The 23,455-nt window shown below is 40.8% G+C and overlaps 1 protein-coding gene across 3 annotated transcripts in view; it reads left to right on the forward strand.

Moving 5' to 3' along the window:
• GRHL2 (grainyhead like transcription factor 2) overlaps positions 1 to 23,455 on the forward strand; it is a 154,566-nt gene that overhangs the window by 62,167 nt on the left and 68,944 nt on the right. For all 3 annotated transcript variants that reach the window (XM_033126706.1, XM_033126704.1, XM_033126705.1), the window contains exons 6-7: positions 1,693 to 1,849; positions 5,735 to 5,846. In XM_033126706.1, coding sequence (XP_032982597.1) covers positions 1,693 to 1,849; positions 5,735 to 5,846 — 269 coding nt within the window. The remainder of the gene's footprint in view (positions 1 to 1,692; positions 1,850 to 5,734; positions 5,847 to 23,455) is intronic.

The raw sequence follows: 23,455 nt of genomic DNA on the forward strand, positions 1-23,455 counted from the left end.
TTCCAGGGAAAGAGAATTAAGAACATTCTAGGTAGAGGGGCCAGATGTTCAAAGGCCTTGGTTTGTGACCATGCCTGAAGATAGGAGAGAATGGCAAGAAGTTTATCCCTCTCTCCCACTTCCAAAACTTACCAGCGATTTCACCATTTCAGAGAGAATTAAACACACGTTCTCTATGGAGGTGGTCAGGACCCTCTATTTGCTGGTTCTTCTTTACTTTAACCCTTGTCTCTCACCGTATTTCTTGCCCCTTTGCTTTCACATGTGTGGCCCTCTTCTAGTCTCTGTTTCCACTTGAAGTCCTCCTGCTCCTTCAGGGTTTTTCTTCTGGCTCAGGCTCCTCGGTCGTCCTCCCGAGGTCGTCCTAGTCAGAATTTGGGTGTGTGGAGAGGCAGGAAGGCTAGAGTTCCAAATCGCCTTTTAAAATGTGGAAATACATGTATAATCTGCGTGCTGTAGATCCAGTTCACTATATAATCAGCTGTCAGGTTAGTGAGAAGAGCATCAACCTACCAGTCCCTTGCCCTGGGTTCTCTCTCTGCTGCCATCATTGTCCAGTGGACTGAGCAAGTTTCTCAGCCTCTTCTCAGCTGTGAAATGAGGAAGGTGTTTCTCATCCTTTGTTATGGTAGGCTTAGGGTATGCAAACCCCCTGAAATTATATTCGAAACCATTTATGTTCATCTGTGCTTTTGTTCTGGGACAGGGGTTCACAGCTTCCTTCTTGTTTTTGAAGGAATCTGTGCCCCAGACAAATTGCAAGCTACCCGTCTGGGCGATTCCTAATATCTTGTCCAGGGCTCAGATTTTATGATTCAATGACTATATTGAAATTGCTTCTTCCAGGCAAAATGACAGTGGAATTGATTCTGTCTTGAATGATTTCTTTCCCACCCTGTTCTAAGACACATATTCTGGCACTTGCTTAAGTTTATCAGCTTAAGCCTAAGATTTTTATCATAGAAGAGGAATATTATTTTGTCCTTCAAATTTTTTCTCATTATAAAAGTTAAAAAATCAAATATTGCGTAAATATTTATCATAGAGAGGTATGTTAATAGTCTTGTAAGCAGGCCATATTAATAAAGAGGCAAACTTTGAGAGTTATTTTTGCCCCCACCCTTTTAAAGACTATGAAATTAAAGAGCTGATAAAAAGGTAGACACAATGAAGAGATTATGATGATTCAGAAAATACACAAAGCATTTGTCACTGGATCATTACTGTATGCCATCCTGCAGTGTAGCAGGAACAAATATTTCTGAATGAACATGTACATGAACAAAAGCGTTCGCCCCCTTGGTTTATTGCTAGGGTAAAAGTGGCAAATTCTATCAGTTCTTAAGCTTCAGTCATTGCTGATTGCCAGGTGAGACCTAACAGAGGTTCTCCTGGCACGGCCTCGCACAACTGGCCAGGAGCTTCATGGACTTTCTCCCCTTCTAAACCACCTGGTTTATGGGCCACTGTTAGGAATGTTGTATACATTGTACCAGCAGTGACCTTCGGTCTGGTTTCATCTTTTCTTTTTCTTTCTTTCTTTTTTTTTTTTTAACCATATTCTGTGCTTTGTCTCTGAAATAGAGTAAATATTGGTTAATATTCATTCAAATGATATTGATGTGAAATTGATCAGGAAGGCAGAAAAGTCCAAATGAGTGAATCTGACCACTGTTTGTTTTCTGTTCACAGTGGCACGTTTCAGTACACCCTGGAAGCCACCAAATCTCTCCGTCAGAAGCAGGGGGAAGGCCCCATGACCTACCTCAACAAGGGACAGTTTTATGCCATAACACTCAGTGAGACTGGAGACAACAAATGCTTCCGACACCCAATCAGCAAAGTCAGGGTATGGGCCACCTTTCTCCAGTAATGCACAGAGGGATCAGATGAATGTATTTGCTACCTCATAGCCTTGTGGGAAGGGCGTGGAAAAAATTCCAAAATAAATAATTCTAGAACAAATGTCAGAGAGTTGGGGCAAGAGAACTTATTGACTTGTAGTTTATCATTTTAATCAGTAACCAATAAACCCCAGGGAAGGGACATGGTTGGAACATACTTTCTGACTGTATCCAAGGAATTTTCCCAGCTTCATTCATTGCCTGTGTGCTACCTAGTTGTTGTTTCAATCAATTGATCTTAATTTTTCAGGGAAGTAGCTATAAACCAGAATGTACTTGAATATATTTGTTCCTGTTCTCCTCTGTAAAGGAGGGGGCGATTCATGCTGTGTCCCGGACTAGTTGCAGCTTTGTTTAAAAGTCTTGTGCAGCCCAGTGCTTCCTCACCAAGGGGTGAGTGAGGCATGATATGATCCCAACCAGGAGTGACCTGGAGGAATTTTCACGTTCATTGGTGTTAGTTCTATCTGTGGGAAATGAAAGTGCCCTGGAAGCCTGCCAGCCTCTGGCATTCCTGCTACTGCCAAGAAGGGAAAGAAATGGTAATCCCGCTCTACCGAAAAGGATAATTATAGCAGAGCTCTGAAAAGAGGTTGAAGGACTTTCCTGCCCTGTTGTAAAATGATTTATGCTGCTGTGTGCGTGGTGCCCACCCCACCTTATTTCACCCGTAGCTAGTTCCTCCTTAGCTCTTCAGCACACTAAGGGAGGAATGCTGTGCTACCCAGAGCGCAGAACAGCTGAGTTTGTCCCCATTCCTGATTTCATGCAAAGATAACAAATGAGGTAAAAGAGAAAGAAGGGTCTTTGGGCACCTACTGGTAAAATCGGTAAAATCACTGCAGTGGTAATGTCTGGATCAGCTGGATTTTCTGGCTTGGTTTCAATGTGAAAGACAGGAAAAAACTACTGCTCATTTCTCCATCCAACAGGCCTTCCTCCCACCAAGGCTGTCCCAGTCTCAGATCGGAGCTATAGGAGGCAGGGCACTTGAGAGTGAGGGGAAGATATAGAACTGATGTCCCACTAAAGGCCGAGCATATCACAGGTAGAAAGGAGCTCATTGTGCTGTGTGCCCGTCAAGGGGATTAGCATGTTCCCACCCTGAGGTCAAGGCTATGGTGAAGGGATGCCATCATAATAAGGAGAACAGTGGTCAAGGCTGTGATGGAGGGATGCAATAATAATAACAGGTGAAGGGATGTCATAACAGCAACAACAATAAGAGCCACAAAATAATAGCTGATATTTATTGATTCTGTCTTCTGTGTGCTGACACTACGTTAAACATCATACATCTAATTTGAGCTAACAACTCTATGAAATAGACACTATTGTTTCTTTATTACAATGAGGAAACTCGGCCTTTTAGAAGCTAGTAACTGGCCTAGATTACATAGCTAAAATATGATGGAACCAGGATATATTCCAGACAGTTAGACACCCGAAACTATGAACCACAATGGTGCACTGAGTAGAATGGAGGGCTGAAAGGCATGGGCGTTTCATTTCAGCCTGGGATCCACCTCTGAATGTATATCCTAGAGGTCACATGCAGCACCCTCACATGTGGACGCCTGGTAAAAAGACACTAGCTAATTTTTCTTTTTGTCTAACCTTGTAAATTGCGAGTAAGTGTGTAACTCATATACATCTCCTAACGCCATTAGCATCGTCCTGAAAAGATGGTGGATGGTAGGTATTCTAAGGCCATGACAACAGTTTGGAGTACAGGGACTTTTCCAAGAATTCCACTTCACTGAAATCATGGAGATAATTTAATATGGAAATTTTATTTCCATCTGTTCCATTTTGGTTAAAACGAGGAGCACGCCTCCCGTTAAGCTCTTCACTCTAACACCCTTGGAAAGTAGGATGGCACCTCTCACAGTGAATCTGGTTTGCTACTCAGCTCTGGGAGGGAAAGCAGTCTGGAGGAAAGAGGGATGCTCTTGGAACCTACCAGCATTAATTTCTGAGAACAGTGTTTGATTCTAAGTTGCAGCACATAGGCTTGGTTTCAATCGCAGTTGAAATTCTCTTTTTCTTTATCACTTAAGAAATTGATTTCCATACCAAAAATATGCCATTATTTATGCTAATTTATTCATGTGCTATAAACAGTTACCTTAAATGTTATTTTTATTTGGAACAGACAGAAATAAACAATAGGAGGCCTTCACATGTAAATGGAAAAGTTTGAGGTGGGAGGGAGAAAAATGAAGAGCTGGCTGGGCTCTTAGTTCCACCAGACCAGTCAATGGTTCCCTGTCTTGTTATCTCCATGCCTTTGAAGGTCATGTGAATTCGAATAACACAGATACACATTTCCAAACTAGTTTTTCTAACAAACATCTGCTTTCTTGTGTAACAAGTGTTCACAATTCATTGGGAATAAGCCAGATTTTGACTTGACTGTACAGGCACAAGCTTGTATTTGGTGTCTCTCATTTGTCAGGCATGAGAGCCACTGTGAGGAGTGACACTGGTGCTGTCCTCGTTGCGTTCATAGACAATGGGAAGACATTGCCATCGACTGAATTATTGTAAATAGTTAAGTAGATGACTACAAGTGTGTAAAATACTATGAAGAAGAAATTATTAAGGAATAAGAGTCAATGAAATATGTTTCTGGAACAGTAGGAAAATATCTAAGAAGTATTGTGGATATAGAGTGAGAACGGGAGAGCCATATCTGATACTGTAATTAAAAGATTCTTTGGGTTTGTTTGTTTGTTTTTGGTACCTTCTCTATCTCATAAATGACAGTGAATTAACGTGTATTTAGGTTAACGAGACTGTTTATAATTTAGAACTGAAAGGGGTTTTGAATTCTTATTTCTATAAGATATAATTAGTTTTTAAAGCTCTTTTTTTTTTTTAATTTTATTGTGGAATATTGGGGAACAGTGTGTTTTTCCAGGGCCCGTCAGCTCCAAGTCATTGTCCTTCAATCTAGTTGTGGAGGGAGCAGCTCAGCTCCAAGTCCAGTTGTCATTTTCAATTTTAGTTACAGGGGGTGCAGCCCACCATCCCATGCAGGAATTGAACCGGCAACCTTGTTGTTAAGAGTTCGCACTCTAACCAACTGAGCCATCTGGCCGCCCCCCCAGATAGCTCAGCAGTAGCTCATTGTCTTCAATCTAGTTGTGGAGAGTGTGGCTCACTGGCCCATATGGGAATCCAACCGGCAACCCTGTTAGAGCTCATGCTCTAACCAACTGAGCCATCTGGCTGCCCTCAAGCTCATTTTTAAAGCACATCACATTATATTGAAATAAATAACATAGTTGACATTGTATCGTTTGGTTTGTAGCTTAGATCTGTGTTCATCAATTTGAACTTACCTTTTAGTATTCCTCTCATTACTTTGGTATTTCTCTCATTAATCCAGTATTCCATCCTGAGGCACTTAATTAGTCCAGAAACATATTTGTTCCTTCAATCTAGTTGAATGATGCCAGATTTTATGTTTAAGGATACAACATTTCAAAAATATGCTTGTTCTCAGTACAAGAAAAAACAAATTTGGTATTTCCATTTACCTCACAAAATAATTAATTTGCTGGTAATTGGTTAATCTGGTTGTTTATGACTCAGGGTAAAAATGATGTAGGCTTCTTTTTTTCCATGTGCTGTTCTCATTTCCCAATCATTTTTTTAAGTAGGCCCCTTTTAAAACAAAACAAATCATATAACTGAGCTTGTCTGGCCTCCTGTAAAGCAAGAAAAGCAACATTACAGAAACACACCTCTGGCAGAACTAGAGACGGTGTGAAGCAACTGAGGCACTGAACACAAAGTAAGTTCCATGATTCTCCCCTCTGCAGAGCGTGGTGATGGTGGTCTTCAGTGAAGACAAAAACCGAGATGAACAGCTGAAATACTGGAAGTACTGGCACTCTCGGCAGCATACGGCAAAGCAGAGGGTCCTCGACATTGGTAAGTTGACCCTGACCTCCCTGCGTGGTCTTTGGTAAGCTGCCAAGTTGTCATGATGCAAAGGAGGGCCCAGCACAGAAACCACAGCTAGGACCCACACAGCACTTGGGATGTGCCAGGCACTAGTCTATGCCCTTTTCTTTTGTTAGTACATTTAGTGTAAATTAGGCTGAGAAATCAAAATCGGGCTAAGTTGATTGCAAAGCACTTTTTGTTCTACGAAAGTCAACTGTGTCCCATATAATAATAGTAATATATTTAGGTTTGCAAGGACCATGTCAGTTTATAAAACAATCTCCATGCCCTCCCGTGTTTGAGCCTAACAGGTCAGTTGAACTCTGATCCCTCTGTGACATGAATGACCTCAGGGTCATTTGGCTCTAGGGTATTTGTGAAGGTCACATGACTGGACAGTGAGTTCGAGTTCTCTAATTCTCTGACCAGTGTTCTTTCCATGCTAAAATACATCTAGCGCAAATAGTACTAGGTGGTCAGGGAAATGAAAACTTTGAGAGACCTTCCCTGACAGCAAAGAAGGAATGAATCTGCCAAGTACATTTTCTGGAGTCTGTATACTCCTAAACCGATGTCTGTTCTTTGGAGACCTACAGTCTCCTCAGTGGGACTCAAGGTCCAGTCGGGAAAGCAGAGCTCATGCCAGGTGGTGCCAAGGAGGGAATTCATTGCAAATGTTGTTGGGAAGGCTGAAGGCACTGTGTGAGGCAATCCAGAGATGCGCCACTGCTATTACCTGCGGGGTGGAAGATCAAAGGGAGGAGGTAGTGGGTGTTGAAAGAGCCACCCAGCAAGAGCTGGAACCATGGTGGGGCTGCCTCAGCAGGAGCTGGCACCACAGAGAGACAGGCTTTCTAGGAGAAAGTAGAACCACAGAGGAATCGCGGCCAGAGACACCTCTCAATGCCAAGAGCGTTGAGGAGGAGGAGTGTCCTGGCTTCTCCTTGCCTCCTAATCTCCCGCCAGTGCTTCCCATTGGCTAAATGTACCCAAAAGCCACTGGGCACATGACCCTAACAAATGCAGTTTGCAGGAATCAACCTCATACACAGAGCAAAGCAGGGGAAGTCAGGGATTGGATCTTAAAGTTTCTAGAAATACTTAAAAACAGAGAGTACTATATGTGTTTCTAAATAATTTTTAACACTTTACATGCTGTTTCCCTAAGCAATAAGTAATTTCTCATTTGTAGGCTATGTTACCCCATTTTATAGACCAAGAGGCTGCAATCCCAGTGAGTGCAGGCAAAGTGAAGGGTTCCATCATGCTGAGTCTCAGAAGGTATTACTGAGCCATTAGAAGGATGTTTGTTTTGATTTCTCGCACTACAGTGATGGATTTTTCAGACCTTCTGTCTCACCCTTGTGAGAACTCCTTGACTAATGACAGAGAGGTTAGGGACTAGGTTAGGGTTAGAGACTCACCATAGAACATGTTGAAACTAAATACTGGTTTATCCTGCAAAATGTTTATGCCATTCCTTACCTCACACCACACACACACACACACACACACACACACACACACACGTGCACATACACATGCACAAACATATTTTCTATTAACTAGTTCAACGTATTTGTCTAATAACCCAGGAAACTGAGGCCTAGAAAGCCTCATCCCAAGTGACTTCTCAGATAATTAGTGCAAGAGCTGGGATAAACAATCTTCCTCGCCCAGGTCATACACTGAACGTCTAAGACCAACTGACTTAGGACAAGGCTTTGGGGTACTTGCCTTAACCTGCTCTGTAGCCAGTCTGCATAGAGCAGAGGAACAATTTTATTTTATTTGAAAAGTTAGCCTTATAATTATTACCCAAGAAAATGAGAGGAGCAATTAAATAGAAATGTGGACTAGGTCCAAATAAGGCAAATAATAAAAGCATTTTACTGGCATACCTGTTGGTTCAACTTTGATATTATTACAAGGTTTACTTTTCTTAGGCCAGAATGATTTCTCGGCTCTCAGAGGACTTCAAATCTTATCTCTCTCCTTTATCATCTCCTACCTGCCTTCAGACTTTTCTCTCGTATAACCTTATATACATACGCACGCACACACATGCACACACACACATGCTTTATCTTTGAGATCTGTGACTTTTACTCAGTAGCTTTATGGCTGCCCAGGCTCCTTGCTCTGAACCTGAGACCAAGGCATTAAATCAGCCCCTTAGCTTCAGATGGAAAATCGATTTTCTGACCACAGTCTCTACCCCTAACCTCAACCTGACAGCTACTCACACAGGATGAAGAAAAAGGCAAAAAAACTCATATAATTCATTCTTCTACTAGATTAAAAAATCAAACTGTGTGTTCCTCTGCCAGTGGGTGGTTAAGACCATTTCTAATATAAAGGGGGGCTTTGAGAATGTTTAGGAGGCTACACCATGGCTCAACCAGGCTTATCAATGCTTGCTGAGGGTGAAGGCAGGCCAGAGAGCACATGTGCCATACATTTGCCAGTTTGAGTTGAGACCCTTCTAGTAGCCTGCAAAAGAAAAGGAAGAATCCAAAATTATTTAATGAAGTCCTTTTTTTAACCTCCGTGAAGCTGGAGGTTAAAGTCAGTGCTTCGACTTTGCAGTTCCCAAATCTTCACCAGCCAAGTTCATCTAAATTGTCCAGATAGTAACCGATGGCCCTTGGGAATCTGTGGGCCATATGGAACCTCAAACTCCTCAAATTACACACAACACAATTCTGTGACTGTGGGTATGGACATTGTTTCATCTCATTTTGCAGGGGATAACCAGCTGTCGCTCTGGTGCTCTGCCTCTCTGCTTCCACTCCAAGCAAAGCCCAGTGGAGCTTTCACCTCTCTGTCTTTCCTTATTGGGCACCTCCTCAGCTCAAGGATTGTTCTGTCGTCTCTTGTACCCTGTAAAAATGATGTTTGGCAAACACCCTACATCTTTCCTTACATAATTTATCTCACTTGGATTAGATTATTGATTGTTCTTTGAGGTTCTTTGATTTGCCCCTCAGTGTCCCTGATGGAGTCCTTTAGGTGGGTCCACGCAAAGGAGAGTGGCAGCCTGAGGACCCAGGGCTCAGGGAAGGAGACTGCTCCTCAGAGCACGTGGAGCCTCGGTTCCCAGGTGCCTTGTGTCCCGAGCAGGGTTTCCAATGAGGCTGTACTGCGTCACACCAGGCACAGCCCTCCTGGGCTGGATACTTGCACCTTGTACAGCTTGTTCCCTCACTTCTTACAGGCCTTTACTTGTCACCTTATCAGAGAGACCTTCCCTATCAACTTACCGAAATGTCATGCCCTCATTACCTTTGAGCTCCCTTACCTTGATTTTGCTGCAGAGTGCTTCTTACTACCCAACATGCTATCTATGCATATATGTTTCTATTTATTGTTGTTTCCCTTTCCTACTAGAAGGTAAGTCTCAAGAGGGCAGACATTTGTCTGTTTTATTCCCTGATTTAGCCCCAATGCTTAGCACAGGGCCTGAGACATAGTGAGCATTCAATAAATGTTTCCTGAATGAAAGAATGAATGGATGAACAAATGAACAAACAAGTGTATAAAACTCTGACTACACTGACAGAAGGTAGGCCTTTGAAGGAACTGTGTCTCAATAACAGCTCCCATGTGTTCATTTCCTTCTATGTTTCAGACTCTTTTTTTTACATCATGCATACACATTTTGTCCTTCATCCTCAAAACAACTCATTTTTTTTTTGTTTAAAAACTGATGGTGAGGGGTTCAGAATTTTACCCAAGGTCATGCACTTGGTTAAGTGGTGTCGGTGGGATGGAAACCCAAGAATGCCAAAGTTTGCATTCTTTGTTATTTGTTTGTTTGTTTCCATTATCCAATGTCCTTACTCCACTGTGTATTGTCTTTGTATCCCAACCGTGGATAGTTCTTGGCTCCCACCTGGCACCGATTACATGCAGACTGACTGGAGACATGCGTTAATTGACCTTGCCCCGATGTCCTGCTTCTCCCCTCTGTGTCTTCCTCTCCAGACACTGAGAGCATTTTGCAGTCTGGGTTACGGGACTCGTGGCCGCTGTTAGTTCTGACATTTCTGAAAGTCAGTTTACATGTGTGGTTCTTGTACGTTAGACCATAAACTGTTTTTTTCATTTTTTTTTTGTTGTTTGTTTTTTTTGGTGGGGGGGAACGTTAGCAATTAGCTCTTACTTAGTGAAGTAAAACAAACAACTCCTGGCCCAAGTAGATTTTGCTGCTTTTCAAAGCACACAGCTGGGGAGCTTGTTGAATAACAACCATTTTTCCAGGTCATAAATACATTTCCCTCCTGCAGCCCAAGGAGCATTCCTGTGCCAATTATACCTCCTGACTGGATAGCCACTTAGATTTTATCTGCCATTCCGCTTGTCTCTGAGTGTGAAAACCCCTTTATAATGGGACATGGAGTGAGTGCTGGTCCCATATCAGAGACCGTAAGCTTGCAGAAAGGCAAGCTTATCCCACATTCATTCAGCAAACATGTCAAACCCTTTGTGAGGGACTGGCGATTCAGAGCTAATGAAGGCAGAGTCTCTGTCCTCAAACTGCTCAATGGCTAAGATGCCACGGGAGGAGGGGCACGCACCTCAGAGGCATGCTCCCCAGAGATGTTTTTGAGACCTCTCTGAAAGGATAATAAGAACATCTGAGATGAAAAATGTGGGTGAGGGTGCTACAAGCGAAGGGAAAAACACATGCATAGGTCCAGGAGCCAAGACAGAAAAACCAAAACGAGATTGGCCAATTATTTCATTAAGTCTGAGAAACTGTTAGCACTGATGGAAGGGGTAGAAACTCTCACACTTGCTAGTGGGAATGTTAATCGATTCAGCCAATACAGGGAGGGTGAAGGAAGGAAGTCCGGAGTCAAGGGGGTTGAGAAAGTGAGAAAGGATTTGGTAGTTGAGGAAAGGTTTGCTTTTTCAGGGGGAATCCTAGGGAGGCAGGGATGTGAAACTCAAGATCTAGAAGGAGCCTCTGGGTCTCCAGAGGAGGCTGATTGAGCCCAGCATGGTGTCTAAGGACTTCCGGTGGTAGAGGGCCATTGACTCCTGCCACCTGTGTGCCCTGGTGGCAAACCTCAGAGCTGCAGGTAGAATATTGGGCAAACGCTGTTTCAGTTCCTCTGCAAAGACCCACCACTAGGGTCTTCGGCACACCAGATGTGGAGGGTAATTAGGCTCTTTAAAGCTTTGAAACTATCTTGAGTCTACAAAGTCCTCTTTTGTAGTTTTGTTGGGGAGATATTGAAGTGTGTGTGTGTGTGTGTGTGTGTGTGTGTGTGTGTGTGTGTACTTTTTTTTATGTCAAAGTGTAACATGCATACCTTGTGTGTAATCCATGTTTTTCTGTGGTTGAATGGAGTAGATTTTAGAGATCCAGGAATACGTAAGAGAGAGATAATAAAAGTTGTATCTACCTGTTGTCATTCATCCAAGAGGATGAGTTCCATTTGCACGTCAGTACCCCAAGAACTCTGATAAGGACAGACAGAAGGGAATATGTAGAAATAATAGGCCAGTGGATTATTGTGATGAATGGACATTCCTCTTTAATGAATTGCAGTACTTGATTTCAGGCGCTTTGATAATCATTGAGGATTTTTAGCAGGACCGTAATGGGATGATGTCTGTATTTCAGGGAGGTAATTTTGGGCCAGCTTGGGGAGTGGGATAAAGTGACGCAATGGGGAGATCAGTTATAGCCCGTGAAAGACTAGTACCCAGAGGAATGAAGTGTGTAAAGGGGAGATACAAAGGTAACTCAGGAACGAGAGACAAATTCTAGAAGTGATAGACTCTCCATGGTGCCTGCCTGTGGGGATAAAGGAGAAGAAAAGGATCACAGAAAAAAAAGTGCGGCTTTGTCACCAGGTGGATGCCTTGCCCTGAGGCAGCGGAGTCAGGAGACACGGAGTGGCCAGGGAGCGTAGGCTGGCCTGGCGCTGAGTTCAGCCAGGGGCATGATGCATTTGAGTCACTGTCTACACAGAGAGCAGGGTAGCAGTTCCCTGGGACTTATTTGCATAGGGGAGTTACCCAGTTTTGCATAGCGTGAGCCATTTAAAAAATATTTGAAATGAATCACAAATCACACAATGAACTGGACTACCTGTCAAGTCTACTGAAACGGTAGAGAATTCTAAAGCTGCTTTCTGGGGAAGGCAGAGTTTTTCATTTGTTCCCTTTCAAGCAGGGAAGGAAAATTAGAAGAGGTTCAATGACTAATATTCACTTTATAGAAAGAGAGAGCCAGAAGCCACAACAGATCAATTGAGGCACATTCACATAGGCTTTCTCTCTCTCGACCAGAATTAAGAATTACTTTACTATTGTACAACGCACATGGTCTAAAATAATGAACTTTATGGGGTTGGCATTTTCAGAATGGGTGGTCTGGATTGTAACGTAATGAGACTGATTCCAAAAGCACATCCAAATAAGCGTCATTACTTTACAGTTACATCCAATGTAACCATTTTGACATAATTTTATAGTTAATTGTGAAACTAACCATTTGCTCTTTATTTAATCTCTGTCTTTAAGTTTGGTTCCCAGTAGTCTTTCCCAGTAGGGGATTATAATACATCAGGATGTATTAGTTATATCATTGATATTAATCCTGTAGTTTCCCATGGTAATTAGCAGGCAATTATAGTACATCTTTGGTTATTAACATGTGATTATAGGATTTTCATCTCTGCTTTCATACAGATCTATTTCTTAAGAGCCAGTTTTTAAATTGTGCTCTGTTGATAGCAGCTTTATATTAAGGGAAAGCTTTCCATGAAAACTTAAGTTCCAATTAAGTCAAAACGTTTCTTCAAGTTTAGTTCTAAATAGTTTTCCTGGAGGGTTCAAAGAGAAGCCTATCAGAAGATTCTCAAACCCAGAATTTCGCTGACCACTGTGAATTATTCAGTTTGGCGTATCTGTCCAGGGTAGTAGCTCTCTTCGATCTGGAGTTACACTTTACTTTCAAACAGGAATTGTGATTAAAATTAACACTGTTTTTTTCTTTGAGTTTTCTAGAGGAGGCTGGCTTGGACGTGCCTCACAAGTAGGCTTTCTTGCATTTTTTATAGCCAAACCTGGACTGAGCTACTCAGAAGTGTGCAGAAGTGGGAGGGTGGAGACTGGAGAGAGGGTTGGGGAGAAAGCTGCCGCATATCCAAAGGTCAGATAGTCCACGTGAATTTGTGGGCCAAACAGGCTAAGAGACAATGCATTGCAACTCACCTCTCTCTTCACCCGGGTTTTTCACCCACCCATTTAGTTTTGTTCTCTGGAGGGCTCTCCTCTCCCAGGATTATACAGACCTGCTCTCTCCCTGCAGTGGGGAATGTGTTGGTCTACCTTCCTTTAAATATAACTCAAGTAAATGGAATTTCGATTTTTAATGTTTTCCTAGACTGTTTCCACACTTCTGAATAGACATGAAAAATACATTTGATTCAAAACCAAACCAAACCAAACCTGTTGAGAGCACCCAACTTAAACAAAACAAAAAATAAAAACCCTTCCCGCTGGTGAGAGCCTAGGCAGTGAGAGCTAAGTTAGAAGAGCGACCTTGATCCCTGCTTCCTCCATAGGGTCTTGCTCTCTTTCCTTGGCTCGAGCTGCCTTCGCAAGCACGCTCAGTGAGAGGCACCCTGTTTTACAGACAAGTGCTGTAGCCACAGTTGCTGAAAATTCCTTTTCATCTTCAACTTTGGTTAGGAAATATGTATATGATAAAAGTGTGGTAGGCTATTAGGTTATATTTTAAAACATTATAAAATGCAAGTATTTAAACTTAATCTCAGTTCAGGCAGAATATATTAATTTTCAATAATAATCGAGCCACTGTGACTTTTCATTTATTGCATTCATGTCTCCGTGTGACTCCTAGAAGATCATTTTGTTGGGGACAACAGCCCTGGAGAGAAACACTTCCTGTCGGCGTGTTTGCCTGGGGCGATCCAGGGGTCTCAGTAGAATTTTTCTAGACCCCCAGGGAAGGTTCCAGGACAGCTCCAGAGTTCACAAACTGCCCGTTTGTCCAGGTTCTGATCTTCTCAGACTTCCTTTCAAGCTGTTGCTGGGTCTTCCTCTTCCCTTCCGCTCCATGTTTCTTAAAAGGAACTCCATGTGCCTACCCCACATCCTAGATGACTATTTGTGTCTCAATCCAGCATAACCTGTCTTTTATTAAAAATTTCTTAATGCCAAATCTATAGATCTATTTTTGCCCCTTACTAGTTTTCCTGGTTACTTCCAGCCTCTCCTTTGTTCCTTCTCGGAGGCTCTCCTTGCCTAGAATAGCCCTCCCTCCGTCCTTCACCTGGTAGATATTTCCCCTTAGGGCCTTGTCTGTCTGTCCCCACTTGATCGTCCAAATCCTTCCCAGCAAAGTCAGCTGCTCCCTCCATAGCTTTTGGTTTCTATCTAGACAATAGCCCTTTGCCATGTTTCACTTGGTCTATCAGTTTGTATTCTGTACATCCCACTAGATGCTGAGCTTCTTGAGTAGAGAGAGTATGTTTTTCTGTGTTTTTTTTTTTTTAAACCTTTGTATACCCAACACTCAGTACAGAGCCCGGCACAGAAGAGATGCTCAACTGGTGTCAACTAGTTAATGACCAAAACCTCATGTATGGTTTTGTGTATTTAGGTAACACAGTAAGCAGGCACACGTTTAGCTAACTGGGAAATCAGGCTGGGGTCTTGCATTCTCTTCCATGCTGAATCCATTTTGGTCATATTTTTCTAGATGCGAGGGGACTAAATGTGTATTTGGTACTTTGCTTTGTTATATTTTAAATATTATTTTATTATCCTATAGCCCTTTTGATGAAACTTGTTTAACAACTCTTAAGACTTAATTGCTTGTATAGAAATATTATATTACACTAGTAAACTGGGAGATATGACTCATTTTTAATTTAACTAGAAATTATTATGATCTCCCTGAAGTAAGCATTAGGAAATTGTTTAAAAGCAAATTTTCCAAAACAAAAAAAAGGCAGCTGGGTTTGAAAATTAAATATTACAATTAATGTGGTCCTTTACCATTTTTCTTCTTTGCTCCTAGGAAGTGTGTTTATCTGGTTCCAGGACATTATTGTTTAATAAACCTTTTCTGGTTAAAGAGTTTTCCTCCTGCTAACAATTTTAAACCTTGAGTGGTTAACCAGAAGGAATGTTACAGAGAGAATAGTGGAAGACCCCTCTGAGAATCTGTTTTAATGAGAAGGTAAAACGGTCCCATAAACAGATACTGGTTTAGATTATGAGCTTTCAAAATTAACACACACCCACACACACACACACACACACACACACAAACGCGCGCGCGAGAGAGAGAGAGAGAGAGAGAGAGAGAGAGAGAGAGAGAGAGAGAGAGAGAGAGAGAGAGAGAGAGAGAGAGAACGAGAGGGAACTAAAATCACTTCATAGCGCCATCATATTTAATACTGTAAAATTCTTTATTTCTTGTATTCCATTTTTTTTTTTCCCCACATTACAGGTACCACATTGTTTTTCCTCTACTTGGTTGGTTGGTAGGACCTTTTCTATATCTTTAGCTACACAAGAACATGCTTTCATCTCAAACACATAATCTATGCTTTTGTTTGATTTCATGTTTTTTGCTTGGGGCCTAATTGTTTTCTTTCTTCAGAGATGCATTTAATGAAACCTCAAATAACCCAATGGTCTCACATTTTTAAATATTATTTGATTAGCTTAAAATATTAGAAAATATCTGGAGATGCAGTCTGAGAGTTTCATGAGACTCATCTATTTACTGAACAAAACTACAGAGCTGGTCTTTTTCAGCCATCCTCCAGCATTTATGAGAAGCCTCTCTCTCACTGTGCCTTTCAACAGAAAGAAATTTATGGTCTTCTCAGTACCTCCAAGTGTGAAATTAGGCAAATCTAAAGTTTTTCTTCTTTGTTTACAAAACCTAAAACTTGCCAAGGGAAAGTTTTTCCAAAATTAAATCAAGCTCTTTGAGGTTGCAGAAGCCAAAATATGGTGAAGCTAATCTGACGAAAGTTCTTTGAACAGGCTCCAGGAATGTGGAGCCGCCACTAGTTTTTCTGCTCTTGAAAAGACAAGTATTGAAATAACTGAGTGCTAAATAAATGGGCAGCTCGTCATTGTTTGACAATCCTGTGAGGTAGGTGCTGGTTTTCTCTCCATTTCACAGATCAGGAAACCAGCTTAGAGAGCTTATGCAGCTTTTCTGAGGTGGCTGCTGATTCAGTTGAACTCTCATCAACAGTCCCCAGATTCTGCGGTCAGCATTACAAAGAAAAATAGTGACAGCAGCAGCAGCTTCCCTCCTTTGAAGGACAAATTTACCCTCTTGAAGAAGTATACCATATTTCCCCAAAAATAAGACCCAGCCAGACAATCAACTCTAATGCGTCTTTTGTAGCAAAAATTAATGTAAGACCCTGTCTTATTTTACTATAATGCTTTACTATAAGACCCGTGTCTTATATAAGATCCGGTTCTTCTATTAATTTTTTCTCCAAAAGACGCATTAGAGCTGATTGTCCAGCTAGGTCTTATTTTCGGGGAAACGTGGTAGTTAACAGAATTAGAATTTCAATTTTTTAAATAATATGTACATCCTCTAATAATTGATTGAAAATAAACAGGAATAGCACAGTGAGTAATTCAAATAGCAGTTATTGCCAAAATCATTCATGTGACAAACTAGAAGAGCCAATGCAGTCTCCCCCCACCCCAGCCCCCGCCCCAGCACACACTTAACAGACTTACCTTCCTATGTGTGTTAACCAGTTTTCTGTGTGATTGATTGGGTGGCCAGGGGCAACTAGGGAGGTTGAAAATAGAGGTTAATCTGAATGGAACTTGAGCAGCTGAAGGGATTGTGCTTGTGGTTCAAATTAAGTAAAAGATAATCCATGTGAGGATTTACAGTTCTTGTAACGTGTCTGTGACCTGCACCTCCAATTACTTAAAAGCCATTTCTTTTGTTTGAATCTGTTCAGTCTGCAACTCAAAGTACAGTTATATGTGTTTGAAAATCATTTCTGACACTAGACTTGGTCTTTGAGAGACTATTGAATGTTTTATCATAGAACAGCAATTCTTAAGACTTACTACTACTAATAAAGGAACATCATTTGAGAAAGAGTTCAATTTTTTTTTTATAAATTAGAGTTGGTTTAACTGGGAAGTATTACAGTTTCTGGAAATATTATCTGGGGTGGGAAGATGTTAGGAACTGTTGTTCTAGAAAGAGGGAGCCCTGTTTGTAGGTCTGAGATGATTACAGCTTATTAGCCACTTTAGGCAGTAACTTCTATCCCTAAGTGCCTATAACTTCTCGTCCCCACACCTTCTCTTAAGATGGTTAGTATATTAAATAACGAGAGAAAGAATGGAGAATTAAAATAAAACATGACTAGTTCATGCAGTGTACAAGAATAAGTTATTTACCAAAGTACTAGCCATGTTTTCATTCATTCAACAAACTGTCAGAAAGTTATCAGGCACTATTTATTTGTTTGTTTATTTATTTATTTATTTATTTATTTATTTAAATTATTTCTTTTATTTTTATTGGGGAATATTGGGGAACAGTGTGTTTCTCCAGGGCCCATCAGCTCCAAGTCATTGTCCTTTAATCTAGTTGTGGAGGGCGCAGCTCAGCTCCAAGTCCAGTAGCTGTTTTCAATTGCAGGGGGCACAGCCCACCATCCCATGAGGGAATTGAACCGGCAACCTTGTTTTGAGAGCTCGCGCTCTAACCAACTGAGCCATCCTGCTGCCCCTCTAGAAGCTCAGCGGCAGCTCATTGTCTTCAGTCTAGTTGTGGAGGGCGCAGCTCACTGGCCCATGTGGGAATCGAACCAGCAACCCTGTTGTTTGTCCAGAACTGTCTGTTCAGCCATCCGGCCACCCAGGCACTATTTTTTCAGAGACCAAATAGTTTGAAGAGACAAAATAAATTGAAGGTAAATCTCAGTGAGTAACATAGATGAATGAGAAGAGCTTAATTTTAAGCCCATCAAGTTGATTTAAATTCAGAGCTAGAAGCCATCCATGGTGCATATATAGTCACACAAGCATGTGTGCTTATGTGTCTACACATGTGTCTAAACTATTGTGAGTTTGAAATCAAGTTTACAGGTCAGGACCAGCATTCTTAAAAAAATGAAATCAAATAGAATTAAAAATACTAACATACATGGAGCACAGTAACGGGTTGCAATGTAAAATGCTTTTCTTACTCTAAGTTTATGCTTAATACAGTGGAAAGCTATAACATTGGCCTATACAATTCCTTCTCTAGAAACAGAAAGGTGAATCAAACACAAATAAAATGCCAACTTTAGCCTAAAGGGAAAATTCCAAGAAAGATCCCATCTTAAATGATATCTGTGAGGGTAGGTATGATAATAAACCATGGAGAGTAAATACTAAAGATATTATTAATTCCTGCTTTGATATTCAAGAGTCACATTCTGAGTCACAAATTATGTCGTCATAATTTCAGCCATCATTGTTCCAGATTATGTGTGGAAAGGTGCTCATTTGAAAGGTTGTATATCACAGAAATCAAAGGGCTCTGGCTTTGTATACAGACAGAACTCCTTAGGTTCCAGCTTGACCCCTTAAAAACTAAGTGACTGTCAGGGAGGGGAGGTACTTAACACATTTGCTTGTTTCCTATTCTACAAAGTAGGATTAATAAAAAAGCTACTGATCAGAATTGTCCAAGGTAACATTTGTGAAGTATATATATTTAGCACACACTTGGCTCTCAAAAACTGGTGCTGTTCCTATTATTTGCTCAGGGGCCAGGACTAAATGATGGAAATACATTTAGTGCCTCTAAAAATCAGCTCAAGTGTTAATATACTTGAGGAAACCCAGGTTACCTCGGACTTGGGAAAAGCATTATAAAGGAAATAACTCATTAGAGTTCTTGTGAGTCATTCAGGTTTTACCGTAAGAAGCTGCTGCTTTGATTTTGAAAAACAGAAAAAAAATCTCAGAACTTACTTGGACTAAGGTTTATTTATTCTACCCATTTCAAGTCAGAGCGAATCCTCCTCGAATGGCCCTTGATGGTTTCCTGACTTTGAGCTGATCCTCTTTGACCTTTGCAGACAGAGGGGAACAGAGGTTTGAGGACAGGTGAGATGGGGGAGGTAGGGACCAGTGTTGTTCCCAACATGCCCTGGGGGACTAGCAGGGTCTGTTGTCTTAGATATTGTCTGTCTTTTGTAGATGAGGAAATATAACTTCAGAGAGGTTCCATAACTCACTGAAGGTCACAGGGCTTGGTGAGAGGAGGACGGAAATTAAATTCAGGTCTGTGTGTCTCCACCACCAGTGTCCTTTCTTCCTGTTTTTTGGGTGCTGCCCTATAAATGGATTCCTTGTATATCCTGACCCCAAATATACAAACTACACTGAGTTCTTAGCTTTAAAAACAAAAATCTTTGGCGGCCATGTACGCACACAGAATTAGCAGTGGTGCCCTGAGCTATTTTCAGCATTCCAGGTTCATTATTTCACTAGTCCAGACAGAATCTACACCTTTTAGAAGAGAAGCAATTTTTATATTAATTATACCACTCCTTTTAATCTCCAACAATATATACAAAAATAATTAAAAGGGGGTAGTTATAATTTACCAAGCATGTGAAACTTAATTAAGGTAAAAGAATTCAAAGTTCCTTTGATGGCAGTCCAGAATCACACTTACACATTCAACCAGATTGAAGAAAACTCAATCTACAAAAGTCTATTAATAGACTACTGATTATATGCAAAAAATAAAAAAGATAACAAAACAATTTACCATCCTCCTGTCCATGACAGTTAAAATAGAGTCCAGTCCCGTCATTTCTGTGCAGAATGTAACTTGCCAGAAACACGCACGAAAACATTGTACACTCACCTATGCTCAGCTGCCCTTTGCTGAAACACTGTAAAATTTATCCTCACCCCCTTCCCCGTTTCCTCAGAAGGGCTAACTTTGGAACTTTTCTTTCAGTCCTCATGGTGCCTACAAGCTATGGAGATATTTTCTCTGCTCCTCTCCAGTGCAGCAACCCAGCCTTGCCCTCCTTTGTCAAAGAATTTGCAACCATCCTAAAATGTCTCGTCTCTCTGCCTCATTGAACTTTCCTCAGCACTTCTCTACCAGCTAGTTGCCATGCAGGGTGTGCTGATTTTTCTCTGTGAGGTGTTAATATCTGGTGACAATTTATTGTTTGATTTGCAAGATAAATACAGGTAGTGGTTAAAAATTTGGCTTTGGGCACCAGACAGACCCGGATTCAAATCACAGGTTGGCCTGTTACCAGCCATGTGATTTTCTACAAGCAGCAACTTCTCTATAGGAGGAATCCATCTTACAGAGTTGTTGTGAGGGTTAGATTTGGTAACCTTGGTAAAAGGTCTGGTACTTAGTAAGTTCTCGGTTTGTGGCTGTTATTAATATCCCAAGAATATCTGCATTTTAATATGAGGAGATGACAATGCCCTTCACTCAAAGGGATGAGTGTTTTAGGATGGTATTCTAGACTTGAGAACAAGCAGACTTCTTGGAGCAGGTGGTACTCAGGTTTCACCATATAGGTAACTGCCTGATGCTCGTATATGTGGTGTTTGTGTCCACCCAATAGGGGTAATCTTTTAGGATGAAGAACAATCTGTCACATGGACTTCACTGATGGTGTAGGACCTCAACGACAGACATAGTGCTTTCTAAGACCATGTGTGGAGTGAAACAAATGCACCCAAAGGATTCAATCATTTCAGTTCGCCATAGAACAGTGCTACCCAAAGTGTGGTCTGCAAAAGGGCAGCATCACCCCACCTGGGAGCTTAGAAGGCAAATTCTTTGCCTCATCCAAGACCTACTGACTCTCTGGAAGTGGACCTAGACAGCTGCATTTTGCCAAAGCCCCACAGATGATTCTGATGCACCCCAACATTTGAGAAGCACTGTTATAAAACATGCACTCAGGCACATAAGGTACAGGAATCCAGAGTCATTCTACCTCTTTAGGAGGCACCCTAAGATGCCCTAGAGGATGTGTATGGCTGTGCATTCCTGTACTCCTCCCTCTGACACTCCAAGGACACATGCGGTCTTAGAGAGGATCCTGGAAAGTTTAGTTATATCACTGGCACATTAACGATGAGATTGTTAAATAAAAACTTTGTTTTTATTTCATTAGACAGACTCCCATTTCTTCTTCCTATGGTTTCATTCTTCCTGATGCTTTAAACGAGTTTATGTAATGTTGTAATATTACATAATATGAAATATATAATATGAAATATGTAATATGAAAATGTAATATTTTCGCAATGTTCTTTAGGGTTGTCCCTTTCGGTACAAATTACTAATATTAATAAGAACTACCTTTAACTCAGATTCAATTGGCATACAGTTTTTAGAGACCCATTTCAGCCAATTATAATTTTGTTCCATCGTGCTGTTTTTTGGAAACATTTCAGCCATTTTCCTATTTATCTCCTCTGCCTCACCAAGTAGATGTTAGTGTCATATAGATGTTTACAAACCAGTGTACGACACATGTAGCTTTTATGGTGTCTCATCATGTTTTAAGGAAAAACAATCCCAACCAAAATGTAATATTTTCACAATTAATGTCCTTTCTAATTCTTTTAAAGTGGGGTGATTATTTTTCAGCTATGGTGCTATCGTGTAAAAACAAGCCATTCACTAAAAGCCCATGACTTCCGATCATAAGGGGGAATCCCAGATGCAGGGGATTAAATGGTGACCCTCCAGAATGATACGTCTATATTCTAACTTCCCGAACCTGTATATATGACCTTATTTGGGAAAAATGTCTTTGAATATGTAATTAAGGATCTCAGGGTGAGATTATCCTGGACTAGGGTGGACCCTAAATTCAATGACAAGTTCTTAGCAGGGAACGGAGAAATAGACACAGAGACACAGAAGAGAGCAGCATCTAAACACAGAGGCAGAGATCATAGTGAGGCATCTCCAAGCCCAGGGACATCACGGATCGCTAGCAGCCACTGGACGCTAGGAGACGGGCACAGAACCTATTATTCCTCAGAGCCTCTAGAAGGAACGAACTAACCGTACAAATATCTTGGTTGAGAATTTTTGGCTATAGAGCTGTGAGAGAATAAATTTCTGTTGTTTTAAGCCTCCAAGATTGTGGCAGCTCTAGGAAACCAAGTTCACTACACCAGCTCATTACAATACCTCTTACTGGTTGCAAATGTCAACATTTACAAAATTTGGGTTTGAGACACTTGCTTGAGGAACTAAGTGAAGGAAGGCTTAAAACCAGGTTGTTGAATTTCTATTTTTACACCACAGGTCATAAGCCCTCAAGCAAACAACACTTATCAAAGGGCATTAACACAGTTTTCAGAACAGGAGACACATCTATTAGCATTTTATTCATTAGACAAGTATGCCTGTGGACCAGGCAACATCAGTATGCATAAGCTGTTTAGTCTTTTAGGAAACTCACTCATGAAGAGGTAGTAGAGCTATTTTACCATCTGTAGGTAAATGGCTTAGAGACTAAAAACAAAGGATAGAGATGAATAGGCATTTCTTGTATTGCAGAAGGTTAGAGAACAGTGTGACATCAGTCTTTTAGTTATATTTTTTGTTTAGAATGTCTGTGGATTCGTTCATTCACTTATTCATTTATTCAGCTACCTTGTGGAGTGCATCTTGTCTGTATGATGGTAAGCACTGAGAGAGCAGCAGTATTTAAGATAAACTCCTTGCCTTTCTATAGCATATATAGCTAATGGGAAATGCTGGTGATAAATAAGTAAATATATAAAATATTGGTACGTGCTATGAAGGCAATAAACAGGTAATGTAGCCACCCAATAAAAAGTAGCCTCATCAATCTTTTTGTGTTTTGTATTTGGCATGAAAAAGTAGATTAAGCATAACCTGTTGTTTATATAAATAAGTAGACAAATAGTGTTGTTTATTTACTTGTCAATTTATTTATATTCTGTCTCCTTCTGGACTGTAAGATTCACAAGACCAGGGACCTAGTCTTATTCTATGCTGTTTCCCGAGTGTGAGGACACTTATCTGGCACCTAGCAGGCATACAGTAAATACTAGTTTAATACATTTTTTGATTGAGTAAGTGAATATGATAGAGAGAAAATGACGAGACCCTGTGCAAGATTAGGGCATCCAGAAAGCATTTTATTTATATTGGTATTGCATTTGTTTTAAAAAATCCTTTTTTCTGAGCTAGTACATTTTTTTCAGGTGAGAAAATCTTCAGGTGCAGAAGCTATGGAAAAAATAAAACCTTATAATTTAGGACATCAAGGATAAGTGTTGGACCAAACCACTTTGGTTTGTCTTTATTTCTAGATATATTTGCTTTCTTAATTTATGATTGACCTAAAGGGTTTTTTGTTTGTTTGTTTTTAAGTCTTATTAAAGACTTAAAAACAAAATTGCAAGACTATCTTTTAAAACAAATACAAATGAAGAATCAGGGAACTCAATTTCTTTAAATTCAGTGGTCTGCTTTGCTCTTCAGATTTTTTATAGATTGGATGGCC

The sequence above is a fragment of the Rhinolophus ferrumequinum genome, chromosome 14, assembly GCF_004115265.2.
Source record: "Rhinolophus ferrumequinum isolate MPI-CBG mRhiFer1 chromosome 14, mRhiFer1_v1.p, whole genome shotgun sequence".
NCBI classification, from domain to species: Eukaryota; Metazoa; Chordata; class Mammalia; order Chiroptera; family Rhinolophidae; genus Rhinolophus; species Rhinolophus ferrumequinum.